Source organism: Magnolia sinica, chromosome 12 (genome assembly GCF_029962835.1).
Source record: "Magnolia sinica isolate HGM2019 chromosome 12, MsV1, whole genome shotgun sequence".
Classification (NCBI taxonomy): domain Eukaryota; kingdom Viridiplantae; phylum Streptophyta; class Magnoliopsida; order Magnoliales; family Magnoliaceae; genus Magnolia; species Magnolia sinica.
Genome location: NC_080584.1, coordinates 70,853,777 through 70,872,899, shown reverse-complemented (window position 1 = coordinate 70,872,899; position 19,123 = coordinate 70,853,777). Strand labels below are relative to the sequence as shown.

Genomic DNA, 19,123 nt, shown 5'->3' with positions numbered 1-19,123 from the left:
TAACCTTCTCTAACCTCTACCTTCAATTTCAGTTCTTTCTCTCTGTTTCTTGATTTTGGTTTTCATCTTTTTCTCTGATGTGGGTTTCTACTATCATGGATGCTTCCCTAATAATCTCTACTTCGAATTATTATTTTTTGCCATTGAAAACATATCAATCTCACAAGAAGGAAAAAAAAAAAAACCCACTTCTCTTCTACATTTGATTTTCTTGTTTTTGTGGGTTTTTTTTTCTTGTTCTTCTGAGAGTTTTATAATTATAAAGATCTCGAAATCGGCTCAAAATTAGTTCGAACTCGGCCGAGCCAAGTACGAGCTTGTGCTCCGAGCTTAAAGCCCGAACCGAGCTGAGTATGAGTTGGGACTCGAGCAGACCGAATCAAGCACAAGGTGGACAAAGCTCGGCTCGGCTCGACTCGTGTACACCTCTACTAGTGGTGGGTGTTCTGTGGGCCCTACCATGATGTATGTGTTTCATCCACGCCGTTCATCTATTTTTTCATATCATTTTATTGTCTGATCCCAAAAATGAAGTAGATCTAAGTCTCAAGTGGACCACATCACATAAAACATTATTGATTGAAAAGCCACCATTAAAAGCTTATTTGGGACCTTGAAAGATTTCGATCAAGCTGATATTTGTTTTTTGAGTCGGGATCCTCTGTTATCAGTCATCAGAGCATTCCTGTTACCCTAAGGGCCTGTTTGGCCGGCTGGATTAGACGGGCTTAGGTGGGATGGAATTGCATCTGGTACTGTGGCAATTCCACTCCATGTTTGGGAAGAGTGGAAAAGCTTGGAAGTAGGCTTGATGGAATCGTATCGGTTCCTGTGCTAATATCACTCGATATTTGCAAGTTGTGTAGGTCCCACCATGATGTGTGGGCTATATCCACACCGTCCACCTATTTTTTGAGATCATTTTAGAGCATGGGCCAAAAATCGAGTTAGATTTAAAGCTCAAGTGGACCCCACCATAGAAAGCAATGGGGATTGAATACTTATGGTTGAAAACTTCTTTGGGACCACATAAGTTTTGGATCTGCCTCATTTTTAGGCCCATGCTATAAAATGAGGTTACAAAACAAATGAATGGTTTACATATAACACGTGTGTTATTGTCAATAGTTTCAAATGATGGTGGGTATATTCTTTCAATGTACCACCGTATTGCAAACTAAGAAGGGGATTAAGCTTATCCCACGGTAACAGGAACAGTCCCTGCCATGGATAATAATAATGTTTTTTAAATCCCATCCCACCTAATACCGTGGGATCCGTCCGGCCAAACAGGCCCTAATGGTTTGGCGTCCGAAGCTGTTTTATGTCTTTTTTATTTTTTTAGTGAGTGGTGACGTGGACCAATGAGAATTTGGGTATCAGGAATTCTCTGTTGACCTGATAACAGAGGATCCGGACTCTTGTTTTTTCCCCTCATCAGGTCTGTATGACTCAATCAAGATGTCAATTAAACATTATAATGTTCCCTGAGAGGCTTTTAATGGTGAGCATTCAATCACTACTGTTTTCCAGCATTGTGCTCCACCTGAGATTTAGATCTGACTCATTTTTGGGATCAAGGCCTAAAATGATCTGTAAAAATGAATGGACGGCGTGGATAAAATACATACATACTTGTGGGCCCACATAGCACCGACCACTAGCCAGCAGCGTCATTAGCCAAACGGCGTCTGGGGATTAAACGCCTGGGCTGACAGAAGATTTGTATCACGATTACATTCGTTCTCAAAGTTTAACTGAGTGGTAATAACCCCATGAACCGTTTGGATGACATATAAACATCATGTTCAGCTACGCTAAGGTTTCAACGGTGGATCTTTCTTTCCTACTGTTTGGCTGGTGTTTCCCACCTGAGTTTTTGATCTAAATAATTTTTATAATACTATACTATTTTAATATTTTAAAACAGATGCACGGAATGGATTCCTCACGAACATCTATGTGGGCTCCACACAGCCCTGGGCACACGTATATCTCCGTGCCCGGGGTCACAGGCAATCCGCTTCCCTCGTAAAGACCCGTGTGGCTTGTATCAGTAATTTTCCCGCCGGCGGTAACTCCGACACTGTTCTTCCAAAATCCAAAGTGTAGTGCAATTATTCTGTACGGTGAAATTGAGAATTTTCTTCGCGTCAGAATATTAGATATTACAAATATAGAAATGATCTGAACCATTCATTTGGGAGGTCTAACTTTAAGGGTACTGTATACATAAATCAAACTCAATAAAACAATATATATATCGACTAACACCAGTTGCATATAGACCGTTGATATCTCGAGTGGCCATTTAAGTTCAGAATTCTCGACTGATGACTTGACCCACATGATCTTTCAAGAACATTTCAAGATGGGTCTCACTTGATTATTGGACCTAATATTTTACACTTGTGAAATTAACACGTGTGACGAGAGTAGACTTTTGACGGTTCACATAAACGGGAAACGGATTGGCTACTCCCCCTGACACTAGCCAATGGCTGTTGGTCGGTGCTCTGTGGGCCCCACCATGATGTATGTGTTTCATCCATGCCGTCAATCTATTTTTCTAGATAATTTCATGATATAAGACCAAAAAAAGGTGTATCCCAATATTAAGTGGATCACATTACAGGAAACACTGTTGAATGAGCGTCAACCATTAAAAACTTTTTGGGGGCCATAAAAGTTTTGGATCAAGATGATATTTATTTTTTCCCTTCATCTGGGTCTGTATAGCCTAATCAATATATTGGATGTCAAATAAAAAGTACAGTGGGCCTTGGGAGGATTTTAATGGTGGATATCCAATCACTATTGTTTTCCTGTGGTGTGGTCCACATGAGATTTATATCCCTCTGATTTTTGTTTGAAGGGCTAAAATGATCTGTAAAAATGGATGAACAGAATGGATGAAACACATACATCATGGTGGGGCCCACATAGCACCGACCACCAGCCACCGGGCTGGTGGCAGGGGGAGTAGCCAATCCGTCTTGTTTCTCTCGTCCGAATCCCTCTACAGAAAAGATACGATGAATTCCGTTCTACCATAACATGATAGATATCTCCATTCACTGTCCATTTAACTGAAACTTCCATCGATGGTCTATATGTAAGATAATAAAAAAAAAATATATAGAAAACATGAAATAAATGGTCTCAAATGAACGGTAAGAAGCAAAATTTAAAACGGTCCAAATACAACTGTAGAAAGTATAAGTGAAATTTGTCAAACTGATTTTAATCTATTTATTTTTATATTAATATGACATCGACAGAACATAAATCTATCTGGACGGTTCTGATCTACTTTATTCCACTGAAAAAGTGAACGGTGAGTGGAAGAATCTACCACATTACATAGAGCCGGCTCTATCATATCAGTTTTCCTCCGTCATCGGCCGCGGATTAGGTGTTACACGTGTAACACAATAGTGGGTGTTTCCCTGACCATGGGGCCCACCTTGATGTAGTTTTTGTATATCCACGCCGTCCAAACGTTTTTTCCAGATCATTTTAGCCTAAAATAGAAAAAATTAAAAGGATTAATTTCTGAAGTGGACCACACCACTAAAAATAGTGGTAAATGAATTCCCGCCATTAAAAAATTCCCAGGGCCCACGGTAATGTTTATTTTGGGTCTTTTGATAAGGTCATACAAACCGCGATGAACGGAAAAAAATAAATATCAACTTGATCCAAGCTTTTGAGGCCCCCAAGAATTTTTAATGGTGGATATTCAATCCCTACTGCGTGGTCCACTTGAGAATTTTATATTGTTTATTTTTTGGAAGATACCTTATAATGATATGGAAAAGATGATGGACGGCATGGATATACAAAAAATACATCAATATGGGCCCCACAGTCAGGGAAACACCTACTACGGTGTTACCCGGTAACACCTGATCCGCTTGCGTCGAACTAACTCAATTCCCCAGACTGGTGAAAGGACCACGATCCAACCATCCATTTCGCCCCCATCCAACGGCTAGTATCTCGATCCGCGTACTTTAACGTGATTGGTTCTCTGCAACCCAAAACGACTCCATAAATATAAAATCAAAGACCAACTTTCAGCCCTCATCTCTTTCTCTCTCTCTCTCTCTCTCTATCTCTCTGTTCGTAGCGTTTCGTTGCGTATCGGATTTTCGAAGAGAATGGCTGGGAGAGGCAAGACTCTTGGATCGGGATCGGCAAAGAAGGCCACGTCGAGAAGCAGTAAGGCCGGTCTGCAGTTCCCGGTCGGCAGGATCGCCCGGTTCTTGAAGGCGGGAAAGTACGCAGAGCGAGTCGGTGCCGGTGCGCCGGTTTATCTCGCTGCCGTTTTGGAATACCTGGCTGCGGAGGTAAATAAATATAAAATCTAGGGTTTTTACGGATCCTCTATTTTTAGAAATTAGGGTTTTGTAAATTTCTTTCTTTTCCTCTTCTGGGGCTTTTTTTTTTTTTCCTGAATTATTTATGTGATTTTTTGATCTTTGTGTCGCTCATGTCGTTTTTAGGGTGTGTTTGGCTGCACCAAAAATATCAAGAAATTTCATGACTAATTAGCCTATTGTTGCAAAATATCTTGATATTGGTGCATCCAAACGCACCCTTAATCTTTGATTTGATTTTTTTGGTTAATTTTTGTGTTGTTGTTATCTAATTTCATATATTATTTGAATTTTATCTTTTTAATATTTGATTTGCTTTTTGTTTTTAGAAAATATCTACAATTAGTTTTTTAAATTTTATGTTATTATTATTTTAGGGTTTCGTTACTGCTTTTTTTACCGATGAGATTGTGAAAATGCCCTTCTATTTGAAGGAAATGCTACGGAAAACCATAGATTCCAAGCGGTGTTTTGGTGGGTTTTAGGGGTATTTTGGTCATTTTGTAATGGGCGTCTTGGAAAAAACCGTCGGAATCATCGAAGGAAACACAGTCCTTGTGGTCCGCTGGCTACTACTGTGCATTCATATTCTGCGAATTGGGTCATCTGTATGAATGATCGGAACCGTTCAAGATGTGGGTCCCATGATGAATTGGTCATTGGCAAAGTTTAATATTTCCACAAATGATTCTAGCCATTTGATCAGTCGACGGGGTAACATTGCATAATCTTTAATGGTTTACATGGAAATCCATCCATTGAATGTGGTCCATCATCCTTACAGAAGAGAGGGGCCGTCCATGACCTATTCTTAGTGGGGCCCACCATCTGAAGTGGGTCCACTGATCCATGTGGTCCATCTGGTGGGCCATTGTTGAAGATCAGTAGTCCACATCCATGAGGGGCCATTGAATGTGCTGGTTTTGAAAATCTACTCTCTGTCTCTCTCTCTCTCTCTCTCTCTCTCTAATTATGAGTTTGTTCTCTGCCGTCCATTTTCTGGGGTTGCATGGTGTGATTGCCCTGATGCAAAAACCAGACTGGCGAGCTCTCCATGTGGGCCATCTGGATAGAAATTTGTCTACTGGCTCACCTGGTGGATGGCTTGGATACATGTATTTCATGCTGTTCAGAGAAATTATATCATTTGCTAGCAATGTTCTTGCGCAAATACACAGAATTTCTGATTCTGATTAGTGGGGCCCACCATCCAGAGCACTGCTCTGTTTTGCCCCACTTAGGATTGACCGTTGGGAGATCTTTGCCCCATCTTCAACTGATCTGCGGTCTAAATTACTGGGTGATGGGCCCCAAATACCTGAATTGGAAACTGACCACATTGAATTTTCTGTTTTGGATATATTGAAAATGCTAATTGCTGTGGATTTTCAGGTGCTGGAGCTGGCGGGAAATGCAGCGCGGGATAACAAAAAGACGAGGATTGTTCCCAGACATATCCAGCTAGCTGTTAGGAACGATGAGGAGCTGAGCAAGCTTCTTGGTGCTGTGACCATAGCTAATGGTGGTGTGATGCCTAACATCCACAATCTCCTTCTGCCAAAGAAGACTGGGGGGGCTGGATCGAAGCCATCAGGCGATGAGAGCTGATCGGAATCTGACATTTTCTGGCAGCGTGCTCTCTACAATGTGGTGTCCTCTCCTAATTTCTTCAGCTTCTCTCTCTGCTATTGTTTCTGCTGTGTGTTTTTTTGTTAGGTGGTATAATGTGAATACGTGGATTTGGTAAAATGGGAAGGAATTTGTTTGATGCATTTCTCTTTGCAGAAGCTAATTTGGGAAAGTGGGGGCATCTGGTCTGATGCTTTTGGTGGGCCCGACTGTTTCTTGATCACACACACACACACCAGTTGTGATGTAGAGCGGGCTGCGGACAGTTACATGGCCAAGATGGATCAGAAAAGGCCTGGTTGATGATAAAAGTGATCCAGACCATCGGACCTTAAATCGGATGTGTCTCACAATCTGGAATGAGTTATTTGACCTAAAATATATGATTTTAGGATAGAAGGAGCTACTTTAGCCAACCAACCCTGCTATGCTGGGTTGCGCAAGCTATAAATAGTAAGTTAGTTTGATTATAACTCTTCATCCGTTGGGCTTCAGGAGTTGCGCCCAACATAAAAAGAACGGTTTGGTGAAGCCAAATAGCGCATTAGTACATCATGATTGTAAGTCGCAAATTCTAGGAGTTTTAGCTATAGTTTGATTCGAGTACCCCTATTCTCGTTTTTATTAATACATTAATCAATTTCTAATTTATTTATATTTTTTGCTTTTTTTCTTTGTGGATTTGAAATGTCTATTTGAGGAGAGTCTAGACAAGTTCTTATGGATTCGGAATAGTTATCCTCTTGAGGAAGATGGTGCTCGACCTTGTGTCCTTTCTTGTGTCAAGTTGGAACAATTTTAATGGTGGGACATCCTATCTCGAATGTTCCATGTGGTGTGGCCCACCTGAATTTTGAATAGCCCTGATTTCTAGATGGATGGTGTACCAAACGGACGGTATGGATCTCTTTATAAATGATGTTAATTAGTTTTGATGTATGGACCAAAGACTGCCCACCTGTTTGATTACTTTGTGAGGTTTTTTGGGGTTCATCACATCCACTAGGGATTTCATTTAGGCGTACTGATCTGGTACGTGTGCAGTATGTCTATCTATGGCTCTCTGGACTGTGGAATGTGATGCTTGACGAGTTCACTTGGAAGTTGTTTTGTGTCACACGTATAACTCATAAGAACCGTCCGTAGTGTGCTCCCCGCTTCTGATGGATTAATGAGCTGAAAATTATACTACTGATGATTGTAAATGATCCGCAATTAAGTCACCATAGTGTATGTGTTGTATCCACACCGTCCATCTATTTGGAGAGCATTTTTTTTAGGGGAATGCGGTTTGCTTCTGGCCACCGTGATGCGTGGGTTTTATCCACACCGTCTTGTTGTGTAGTCTACCAGAGCCTTTGATATGTCTATAGAAAAATAGATGGACGATGTGAACCACACCACATACAGCAGTGGAGACGATGCAGGATTAAAGGCAAACACAAATATGGATAAGCGGTGCAGATATAACAATTGCATTATGGTGGGCCCACAGAACCGGTGACGTCAAGGGTCGGTGGTGTGTGTCACATCATGGAATTCGGTTACAGCCACGTATGTGGCATACGTTAAAAGTGTTAAGGGCTGTTTGGTTGTCTCTCAAGTTGGTATTAAATGCATACATTAAATATACATGAGCTCATGAGTTTCTATTATTTCTCTCAGATCAGTATTAATTTCTGATATCAATTTACACCCAAAGTGAAGAGAGTTATCATATTCTTCCGCCCTACAGCAAAATGTGAAACGACTAAGGTGTGGAAATTGTCTTGTGAGGCCATCTGATCCATCCATTAGACGTGTGCCATCATCTTAACTCCATATGCCTAAATCTAGCATTATCTATAACTCAAGTGTGCTACACTAATGGGTCGTTTGGCACCATGGATTTGGGGAAATCGACCTCTTAGTGGAGGGGTTTCAAATCTCCTATTATTTAGGAGCATAAAGTAACCAAGGGTTTCAAATTAAGGGGGTTTCAAGTCCTTTCAAAGAAGGGTTTGAAATCCAAGGTAAGAGCATGGATTATGGCTAAAATCCTTCCAAGAGTTACATGGGTACCATGTGTGTCTTTGGACTATTATTCTATTAAGTACATATCCCACTAATGATATCCTAAAATAATTAAATTATTAATTATATTAGCAAAATTAATTTAATATGATGATAAACAATGTTCAAACATTGTCCATTTAAAACAATGATCTTGTGCTTGTGGTCCATTTGAGACTTGAAATTTCATCATTTTAGGTCAAAGCATATATTTTAAAAGGGCTTATTATAACCATTGTGTCAAATATTATATATGTCACTAATAAGAGATATTAAAGTTGATTTAGTAATTAAATTCAAACTCATGTGAATATACCATGCATAGCTACTTTTGTTTTAAAGTTAATTTCCAATCCGAGGTGCCAAACACATCAGAGTCCATGCTCGCAAACAGGCCTTAAGGGTACAACGGGGGCGTTGGAAAGAGGACACCCACAGAAGAAACCTATGGATGAAACGTGGGTTCCACCGTGCTGTGTATATGTCATCTAACCTTCGCATCCCATGAGGGAAGCGAATTGGCTGGTGTACCACACACCAGCTATATTGCTGATGTAAGTACGTGTCGTGTGAAGACGAGCGCTGCCGCTCCTCGAGCTCAAGTTGTACAAACGGTTCAAAGTAGATCAAAGTTACACTGCCCTCAAATTGATGTATTTATTATATCCATGCCGTTCATCTATTTTTAGAGATTATTTTAGAGCATGAGCCAAAAAATGAATCATATACAGAGCTTAAATGAACCACACCACGCATAGAAGCAGAGATAATGATTTTCACCATTAAAACATTCATAGCGCCTCAATAACCTTTATTTTCCATCCAATCTGTTCATAATGTCAAAAACATCTCGATGAATAGGAAAAAGAAATATCATGATACAAAACTTCTGTGACCCCCAAAAGGGTTTCAATGGTAGACATTTAATCTCCTCCTACCTTTTGCAATGTGTTCCATTTGATCGTTAGATCTTTCTTATTTTTCGTCTTGATCCTTATGATGAGATCGCCAAGCGGATGGACGGTTTGGATGCAATACATACCTGATGATGATACCTACGGAACTTGCTGACGTCAGGTGTGTGGTACACCTGCCAATCCGCTTCCTCCCATAGCGATGAAGGGGCCGTGAAAAGGGATACGGATTGGCTCCTCCCCCCTGCCACTAGCTAACGGCGGATGGTCGGTGCTCTGTGGCCGCCACCATGAAGTATGTGTTTCATCCATTCCATCCATCTATTTTTCCAGATCATTTTATAATATAAGGCCAAAAATTAGGTATATCCCAATCTCAAGTGGACCACATTACTAGAATTAGTTTTGAATGAGCATCAACCGTTAAAAACCTTTTGGGGGCCATAAAAGTTTTGGATCAAGCTGATATTTATTTTTTTCCCTTCATCTAGTTCTGTATGACCTAATCAACGTATTGGATGTCAAATAAACTGTACAGTGGGCCTTAGGAGGATTTTATGGTAGATATCCAATCACTGATGTTTTCCTGTAGTGTGGTCCACATGAGATTTATATACCTTTCATTTTTGATATCAAGCCCTAAAATAATCCTTAAGAATGGATGAACGGCATGGATGAAACACATACATCATGGTGGGGCCCACAGAGCACTGACCACCAACCTCCGGGCCGATGGCAGGTGGAGTAGCCAATCCATTTCCGTGAAAAGCAAGCTATTCCAAGACTTACGTGGGCCACAAAAATAGAATAAATATAGGTTGAATATGTGACCGCGCATTGTTGTTCCATGTGGTGTTTACCTTTTCCTATTGGATAGTGATAGATATTGGAATGTACGGTGAACATGAGGACTCAAACCAGATGGACGGTTTAGATTCCACAAAAAATCACGGGTGGGCCAAAACAGCTCGAACGTATGGTAATTACCATACCTTGCAACGTATACAACTAATGGGCAACTACTCCGGTATTCCCTCAACTACCATAACCAACCACAACCTATAAAAGGTCCACCAGATCTAATTCCTACCCTCCTAGCCACCAAACGAATCCCACCTCAGTCAGAATGGCTGCTCTCATCATCACAATCAATCTCATCCCTCCATTTTTCTCCCCATCCTAAAACCTTCATTCCCCTCAGACCCTCCATCAAATGGAAAATCCTATCCATGTCCTCCATTCCCATGTCTCCTCTCTTCTCCCAACCGCTCAAAACCTCATTTCTGTCTCTCCTCCAAACTGCCAAAAGACCCTATTTCCAAATCCTGCAAATCCATGCGCAAATGATCCTAACAGGCATTTTCTCAAACACCTTCGCTTCGTCGCGCCTCGTTGCCGCAATCTCTGCCTCAAACCCTTCAGACGCCGTCTATGCTGATGCTGTATTCTCCCAAATCCCCCACCCCAATACCTTCATCTACAACACCATGATCCGAATCCACGCCGACAGCCCTTGCCCACTTCGCGCACTTATCTTCTACCGTCAGCTGAAGGGGGATGGCGTTCCAGTCGATAATTACACGTACCCGTTTGTTCTAAGGGCATGCGGGTTGGTTTTGGGGTTGCGTGAAGGGAGAGGAGTGCATGGGGAGGTGGTGAAGAGAGGGTTTGGAGGAGATTTGTTCGTGGGGAATGGGTTGATTAGTATGTATTGTCGGTGTGGGGAGGTGGGGTTTGGGAGGAAGGTCTTTGATGGAATGGCTGTGAGGGATTTGGTCTCGTGGAATGCTATGGCGGGTGGGTATGTGGGGTGTGGGGAGATGAGGGAGGCGCAGAAGGTGTTTGATGAAATGCCTGAGAGGGATGTGTTCTCTTGGGCTATGATGATTGATGGGTATGGGAAGGTTGGTTGTGGTTTTTTTATGATATTCTAATCGGTGATTTCTGTGTTGGTGTTAGAATTGCCTTTTCCATGTTGACCACCTGTGGTGAAATTCAGTCCAAGTTAAACATGGACAACAGAAGTCTGCTATAGGTGGATCTTATTAAGTGTGGCCACTTCCCATCAACACCTGATAATAAGATTCATCTGTAACCAACTTCCACTACGGGTGTTTAACACTAGATCATCCCTCTTTTATTAAAGCTTTTCAGTTAAGAATTGGCGTTCCCTGCTCAGTAATAGGAAATGTGTGTCCTTTTGGGGTTCTTACTATGTGTTTTCAGACATATAAATTTATGAAAATAATACTATGCTCATTGCAGAAACTTGGTGATGTTGGTCGGGCTCGGGAGCTCTTTGATGAGATGCCAGATAGAGATACGGTTTGTTGGAATTCTATGATTGATGGGTATGCTTCTGTTGGAGAAATGAATGCTGCCCAGTCATTGTTTGAAGAGATGACGGAGAGAAATGTGGTTTCTTGGAGCATCATGATAGAGGGCTATGCTCGCCATGGGAAATCCAAGGAAGCTTTGGATCTATTTCAGCAAATGCTGTACCAAGGTACGAAGCCTGACAAGGTTTCTGCAGTCGGTGCAATCATGGCATGTGCTCAACTGGGTGCTCTTGATCAAGGGAGATGGATACATAAGTACCTAGAGAAGAACAAAATTTCATTGGATGTTGTGGCTCAGACTGCTCTCATTGACATGTATATGAAATGCGGGAGTTTGGACCATGCAAGAAGACTTTTTGAAAACATGCCTGAAAGAAACGTTATTTCTTCGAATGTAATGATTGTTGGACTTGGGAACAATGGTTTTGGAGAAGAAGCTCTGGAGCTATTCTGTCAAATGGAGAGAGCAGGAGCTCCGATGGATGATCTGACTTTCCTTGGTGCTTTGACGGCCTGTAGCCATGCAGGTCTAGTCAGTGAAGGTTTGAGAATTTTCGATAGAATGAGAAATGCTTACAAGATCCAACCTAAAGTTGAACACTATGGTTGCTTTGTAGATCTACTTGGCCGTGCAGGGCGGTTAGATGAAGCTAAAAATATCATTGAAACCATGCCCACGAAACCAAATTCAGCTTTGTGGGGATCTCTTCTTGCGGCATGTCGAACCCATCGGTGTGTTGACCTTGCAGAAATTTCAGTTGATCGGCTCGTGGAGCTTGGAGCAGATGACGGTGGGGTTTATGTTCTTATGTCGAATATCTATGCCGAGGAGGGAATGTGGGATGATGTGTTGAGGATAAGGAAGCTGGTGACCAGCCGAGGAATGAAGAAGGAAATTGGAAGGAGTGTGATCGAGGTTGGTGGCAGCGTCAACGAGTTTGTAAATGGAGATCGGTTGCATTTTCGAATGGAGGAGATTTATTCAGTGCTTTGGAGCTTGTCGAAGTCATTGATGTCTGCAATATAGGTTCTGGGTATTAGGAATGCTACTTACAGCTGCACATGAGCAAGTCTTGAACCCAAGCACCATGCATGTGCAAAATGGCACTCCTGTGTGAGATCTGGGATGTCCATCAGGAGGGCCCCATGTTGAATGTGCTTGACCTTGGCCTATCCACTGGCCAGGTGGTTCACATGTGTGAAGGCATGGATGGTGAGAAAATGAGTGGATGTTCCACATTAGATGTACATTTGATGCTCTCTAAATTATTCAGTGTGGACTGCCTTATGAACAGTCCATGTGGTGGCAGAAGCGCAGCTGCAAGTAACATTCACCTCCGGGTATTGAAGATTTAAGGAGAAGGAAGAAGAGTAACTCCCTCTTGCAGATGGTTCTTCCGTTGAGGGTGAGGCCATCTTCAGTGGCATTATTGAAAGCTGGAAATGAAGATAAGTCTCCTCCTTTTGCTTTTCATCAGGTCATGGATTGAAAGACTATGGAGATGTGTCTCAAACTGTGTCATTTGCAGTGCCAATCAACTTAAGGAGAAATGAGTAGTAATGAGAGGTTTGACATTGGAGCATCAAACGGTATCTGTCCGGTGAAAAGAAAAGACATGGATGATCCAATGATATGTGATAGAAGGATTTCAAAGAGGAATTGAAAATTCCTTAGCTTGTTTGGGATAATTGTATGGTGTGCATACTGTCTTCTTATTTAGTCATTTGTTGGGGGATTTGGAAAGAGAGATAATTATGCATCTTTAAAGATGTAAACAGCATTGTCAAATAAACCAATATGAGAAAAGGTAGCCTGACTGAATAGCTGTAACAACTGGATTTGAATTCCGAAGGTAGATGGAGATTGCGTTGAAGCAGAGGTGATTGGGGAAGGTCTATGCATCTTTGCAACTTCTTTCCCAAGGTCCATTAATCAGGGAGTGAATGTTGTAAATGGTGTTTGAACAAGGCCATGGAACATTGGAAGCTGGTTTCTTTCTTTGAAGAAATTAGGTGATTTTGCAGCAAGGAGAAGCATTTTGTTTTCCTGGGTCCCAAGATAGCAAATTGATCTGCTCTCATTCTTATGAAAGAGGGGTTGTCACGGTATTCGCCTTTGTTATTGGAAATCCCTCAATGTAGCTCTTCATGGATTAGATGAGTCAAATAGAGCTTTTGGACATTTTCTTGAGTCCATGAACAGGATCTAGATAGATCTGTGGATCTGTACATCTCAATCCCTGTCTACAATTTATTAAAAGTCAATCGTTGCTCCTCAAAAACATAGTGAAGCAGGCTTCTCAGCAACAAGGCAAGTGTTTTGTGGGCTCAGTATGAAATCCATCGGGGTTTGTAATAGAGAAGAAGATGGGCTCACCATCACTGATTTTGTAGTTTTGAAAACTACTCGAACTTTCAAAAGTACTCAAACATGTGATGGTGGGCCCTGACTGGTGGTGGTCCTTCTTCTCTACTAGTCTGGCAGAGTGAACTGAGGGATTTGTAGGGATTCCAGTTTTTGAGTCATTGGGTTTTGAAGGATTTAAATCAAAAGAGCTCATTTTGCATTCCCACCTCAAAGCTGATCTGTAAAATCTTATTGGTTTCAAAATTCAGTGGATTTCTGCCAAACGACCTCCTAATGATCGAGGGGTGTAGCTGTGAGCAAACCTTAGGATGTTTGAGGGAAAGGTCCTTAATGTAAGTGGCTGTGCATCCCGTGATGATTTCTCATAATCTTTCCCATTGTTAGTGGCTGTGAATCCTGTGATGATTTCTCATAATCTTTCCCATTGTTCTTGGCGTGGCTTGTCATTTTAAAAAATAAAAATGAAAATTCTTAATGAAATCTTATTATATTTCCGAAAAAAGAAAAAAAAAAGGAAAAAAAGAAAGAAAATGAGGAAGCATCAAGGCCTAACAGGGCTCCATTTAGTAGCGAATGGGGCTGTATTTCTCAACGGCTAGGATTTGTGGGTGCTAACTGAACATGGTGCAACATGAAATGCCATTTGTAACCAGCAGGGTATACTCTTTTATTTTTTTATTTTTTTATTTTCAAGTTATTTCATACTCTGGCAGTGAATGATGCTTGATACACAGGGTACATTAACACTGACCAAAATCCCAAGATAAGATTGGTCTGAACAATCCTAACCACTGAATAGTTGACACTTGGTCTCTGAAGCAGTTCCATTTTTTTCAACCGTCCAATAAATGTCCACTTATTTAATATTTAGACAATCGAATGAATGAAATAGTTTGTGATTTGGGCAGTTCAAATCCGAATTAATTGTATGCCACGTGTCCCTTTAGTTGGACACTCAATTTTGGTCTAACTAGCTGGGCATTTAATGAGAAAGTTTTTCTCTTGAATACAATATACACACCTAATTCGGATTAATTAATGCTAATTAATGTTGAGAGAGAGAGAGAGAGAGAGAGAGAGAGAGAGAGAGAGAGAGAGAGTGGCATTTACTTCACATTAGCTTTACGAGTGGCATTTACTTCACATTAGCTTTACAAAAGGTCTTTTGAAAATGATCCCTGGCTTAGGTGGGCCCCACTGTGGTGTTCACATAAAATTCACTTTCACCATCACGTGTGTCACCTCATATTAGACCTAAGAACCAAAAATCAACTCCATCCATAGTTCAAGTGAACCGTACAATTGAAAATAGTGTGAAAAAAAGCTCGATTCAAAATGATTCTTTCCATGAAGCACACTTAAATCAAGCATGTGCCTGATTTTTGAGTTCTGCGCTGAACCTTTGGTGTGGCATCCAACTCGGTGCAGTGAATTTCACTTACTCATGACTGTGGGTCTTGTAAAAATCAAGGGTCTCTCCCTTTATTGTTCTATTGGTGTGGCCTACCTAAATTAAAAGTCAGCCCGATATTTTCTCGAAACCTAGAATGAGATCACACATCCGATGGTCCAGGACATCGTGATGGGCCCAATAAAAATAAGGTTAGGAGTTCCTCTTTTGCAGTTAAGCTTCTTATGCTCCGTTGCAAGAAAAAGAAAGTGGATTAAGTGCGGCCCCTTCCTCATGCAACACAGTTCATCCTTGACCACGCCGCCCACCTTGATGTATGTGTTGTATTTCCATGCCGTATGAAGTAGTTATAAATCTCAAGTGGTCCATACCATAGGAAATAGTGGATATTGAACTTTTACTATTAAAAATTTCCTAGGGCCCACAGTAATTTTTTACCTGCCACCCAACTTATTGATAAGGTCACAAAGATCTTGATGAAGGAAAAAAAAAAACAACAATTTTGAGATTGATCCAAAACTTTTGGCCCACAAAAAGTTTTTAATGCCAATCACCACTCTTTCTGTGGTGTGATCCACCTGCGATTTGTATCTACTTCATTTTTAGAATCATGTCTTATCATGAGCTGAAAATATGAATGTAGGGCATCGATATACAATACCTTTATTAAGGTAGGCCCCAGGGTCAGGGATGCATGGTCCCGCGTGGGGACTGGCTGCACCTAATCCACTCCCACTTTTTTAGAATACCAACCTTTTCTCTCGAAATCGGAAGAAGTTTAAATGCATGAGAGAGCCAACCTTGATTTTTGATATGACCCACCGTGTCATGTATGTCAGATCCATTCTGACCATCAGATGTGCAATCTCATTGTAGGTCTAAAGCCAAAATATAGTGTATTCAAGTGAGCCACACCAATGTAATAGTTGAGGGAGAGATGTCCACCTTTGATTTTTACAGGACCCCAATCATGAACATGTGAAATCCACTCCAACCATTAGATGTGGAAGCAAAGGCTAGGCATGGGACCCAAAAATCAGATCCATACGTGATTCAAATGAGCCTCATCAAACGAACCATCTTGAAGGGTGAGCTTTTTCAGCACGCATTTTCCAATTGTGAAGTCCACCTGAACCACCAATGGGGCTGATTTTCATTCCTTAGGGTGACATATGTGGGGTGGATTTCACATTAACACCACAATAGGGCCCACCCAAGCCAATGATCATTTTGAAAGACATCTTTGAAAGCTAACGTGAAACAAAGTCCTGTCTCTTCCAACATTGATTAGCATTAATTAATTCAAACTAGTTGGACGGTCCAACTAGTTGTGTGTGACCATCTCTCTCTATACAAAGTCATGCTCGCCTGCGCACCTTTGTACATGTGTCATGGGCGTCTAATCCAAATGGTCCATGTGATGTGGAATCCCGTGAAACCCCAACCGACAGATTTTCACCCTGATCTAAAATTCTGGTGGGCTATAGAAAAGAGAAATGCAAATCAAGGGAGAAAATTGTTTTCATTTTTCATGGCCCACCATTAAAGTAAAAATTGAGCCCAAGGTATTATTCGGCTCTATATATAGTAATATAGAGTCCTGGACTCCTGCACAAATCTTTTATACGAGCATTCATATTAGCTGTTAGATTACACTCACTAACCCAAGATCAGACGCCTGAAAACCTGAAAACGAAATGTTTAGCCCTTCAACCAAAGACCTAATCTTCTTCAACACAAAATCTAAAAACCAGAGAGAAGGATTCCTTCGCCTTTGGTGCAAGAAATCACATCCCTTCCATCGATCAGTATAAAACGCCGCCGACCCTGATTACTGCTGCAGCCTTGATCATAGACCCCACTTTCGCCAGGCCTGAGAAAGCCAGACGCAAATTTCATTTTTTCATCTGAGAGGCTTCTCTCCAAACTGAATGACCTATCTTCATTGCCAAAAGACCGCATCCACCAAGAACCATTATTCAAAACGCTGCCGACCCTGATTGCTGCTGCATCCACCTTACGTGTAAACAGGCAGTCTTAAATAATATTGGCTTTGATGGGGTTGCTATCTGTTTTTGGGAAGATATTTAGTTAGGTGATTCCAAGCTAAAGGATCGATTTCCTAACATCTACAGATTGGCCCCTATCAAGAATATCCCCATTGCAGATTGCTACTCTATTTCTGACGCTAAGATTGTTTGGGATGTTAGAAGCATTAGAAATCTCAGAGACAGCGAGATTGATGAGCACATGGATCTCCTTGATTGTATTTCCAAGTCCATGCCGCTGATCTCTGAGCCTGACAGGATCATTTGGAGGATAGACAAATCTGGTCGTTTCATGACCCGTTCCCTATATCCCTTCTTATCCTCCCCGTCTCCTTCCCCGATCTCTGCCTCTCCTTTCATTTGGAAATATCTGGCCCCCCCTAAAATTATCTGTTTTGCTTGGCTGATGGACTGCAATAGAATTCTTACCATCGACAACCTCAAGAAAAGAGGCATGCAGCTGGTCAGTGTTTGCTGCTGTTGCATGCAAGATGCGGAATCAGTTGATCATCTCCTGGTGCATTGCTCCTATATCCGCCAGATCTGGAACGACTTCAGCCTGCGGTTCAACCTCTCCTGGTGTGCCCCCGACTCAGCTCATAACTTCCTATCATCTTGGCACGGCTGGAAGCTCAGTAAACCCAGAAGGATTATATGGAGAATGGCTATCTTGGTTATTTGGTGGTCGGTTTGGTTAGAAAGAAACAACAGATGTTTTAATGATAGGTCCTCCCCCGCCTCTGTGACTGAAGCCAGAGCCAAAAGGCTAGTGATCGAATGGGCGGCCACTGTAAAAGACCTGAAAGGATATGACCTCTGCTTTCTAGGATGCTAGTTTCCTTTTCTGTCAGTCCTGCTATCTCAACAGTTCTGTTTGTTCTTTTTCGCTTGTTTTTACCTCTTTTTAATACAATTTATCTCGTTGCCTTTTAAAAAAAAAAAAAAAACATGAAAACTCAACGCGACTCGACGCAACTCAATGCTCAGCCAGGTCGGGTCAACTTGAAGACTTGACCCAACTAGGTTCAATATTCAATATTATAAATCAAAAATATTAGGAGTGTCGATAGATATTAAAACAATTAAATACGATGTAAGCAATATAAACCGTAAGCAACAGCATTACTGATGCCTCATTGGTTAAGGTTGTTGCCTTCCTAGTTGAGATTAGGGGATTGAATCTCACTCCCATCATATTTTATTTTCTAATAAAATCCCATCACTTAGGGCCCGTTTGGATACCAGCAAATAAGTTAATTTTTCTACTTACAGCAGTAGATAAGTAACTTATTTTAGATAAGTTTGGTTTATGATTAGTTATAAGTAACTTTTTTACTTAAAAAGTACTTAATCACTTCAGTTATTTTTTTAAAGCTTTTTGAGTTGTTGAAGACAGCCATCGGGAGAGACGAAAGAGAGGAGAAGCTGATAAGTATGTTGTTTGCCAAACATAATTTTTTTAATTAGTAGAAACTAAGATAAGCTACTTGTGCAATAAGTAACTTATATTAAGTGACTTATGATCCAAATGCCCCCTTAAAATGAGTGACTATGTTTGAATCAGACCGTGTTGAGTCAACCAAGCAATTGAGTCGAGTCGACGAGTTTTTCCAAGTCCAGTACCAAGTTCTCCGGAGACCCGGCTCAAAATCTGGCCAAGTCGAGTTGACCCCACCCAAGATCCCCCATCTTTAGCCCGAACCTTGCCAGTGGTCTGGATTCTCTAAAGAAGAGTTTCCCAACTAGGGGATATGTCTACCTCTTCTAAACCAATCTTCAATGCCCACAAACCGAGTCTAGACTCGATCTTCAGCCCAACTTTCAGCACAGGATTCCTCACTATCGAAGATGCATCTGTATCTTTCTTTCCAAATTTCCCAGCAAACGGCAAACAACAGACTTCAATAGCATATGTTTCTTTTGTCCCAAATTTCTCAAGAAACAGCAAACGAGGGAGCTTCTGTAGAATTCTTACCCTTA

The 19,123-nt window shown here is 41.3% G+C and overlaps 2 protein-coding genes across 2 annotated transcripts; both read left to right on the top strand.

Annotated features, from left to right (window-relative positions):
• Positions 1-4,096: 4,096 nt before the first annotated feature.
• On the top strand, positions 4,097-6,154 carry LOC131221631 (histone H2A.6). Its single transcript, XM_058216921.1, has 2 exons — positions 4,097-4,352; positions 5,775-6,154. Exons 1-2 carry the CDS (start codon positions 4,164-4,166, stop codon positions 5,988-5,990), a joined length of 405 nt encoding a protein of 134 aa, XP_058072904.1. The 5' UTR covers positions 4,097-4,163; the 3' UTR covers positions 5,991-6,154.
• A 3,569-nt stretch (positions 6,155-9,723) lies between these two features.
• On the top strand, positions 9,724-13,896 carry LOC131221630 (pentatricopeptide repeat-containing protein At3g29230-like). Its single transcript, XM_058216920.1, has 2 exons — positions 9,724-10,881; positions 11,243-13,896. Exons 1-2 carry the CDS (start codon positions 10,207-10,209, stop codon positions 12,341-12,343), a joined length of 1,776 nt encoding a protein of 591 aa, XP_058072903.1. The 5' UTR covers positions 9,724-10,206; the 3' UTR covers positions 12,344-13,896.
• Positions 13,897-19,123: the final 5,227 nt, after the last annotated feature.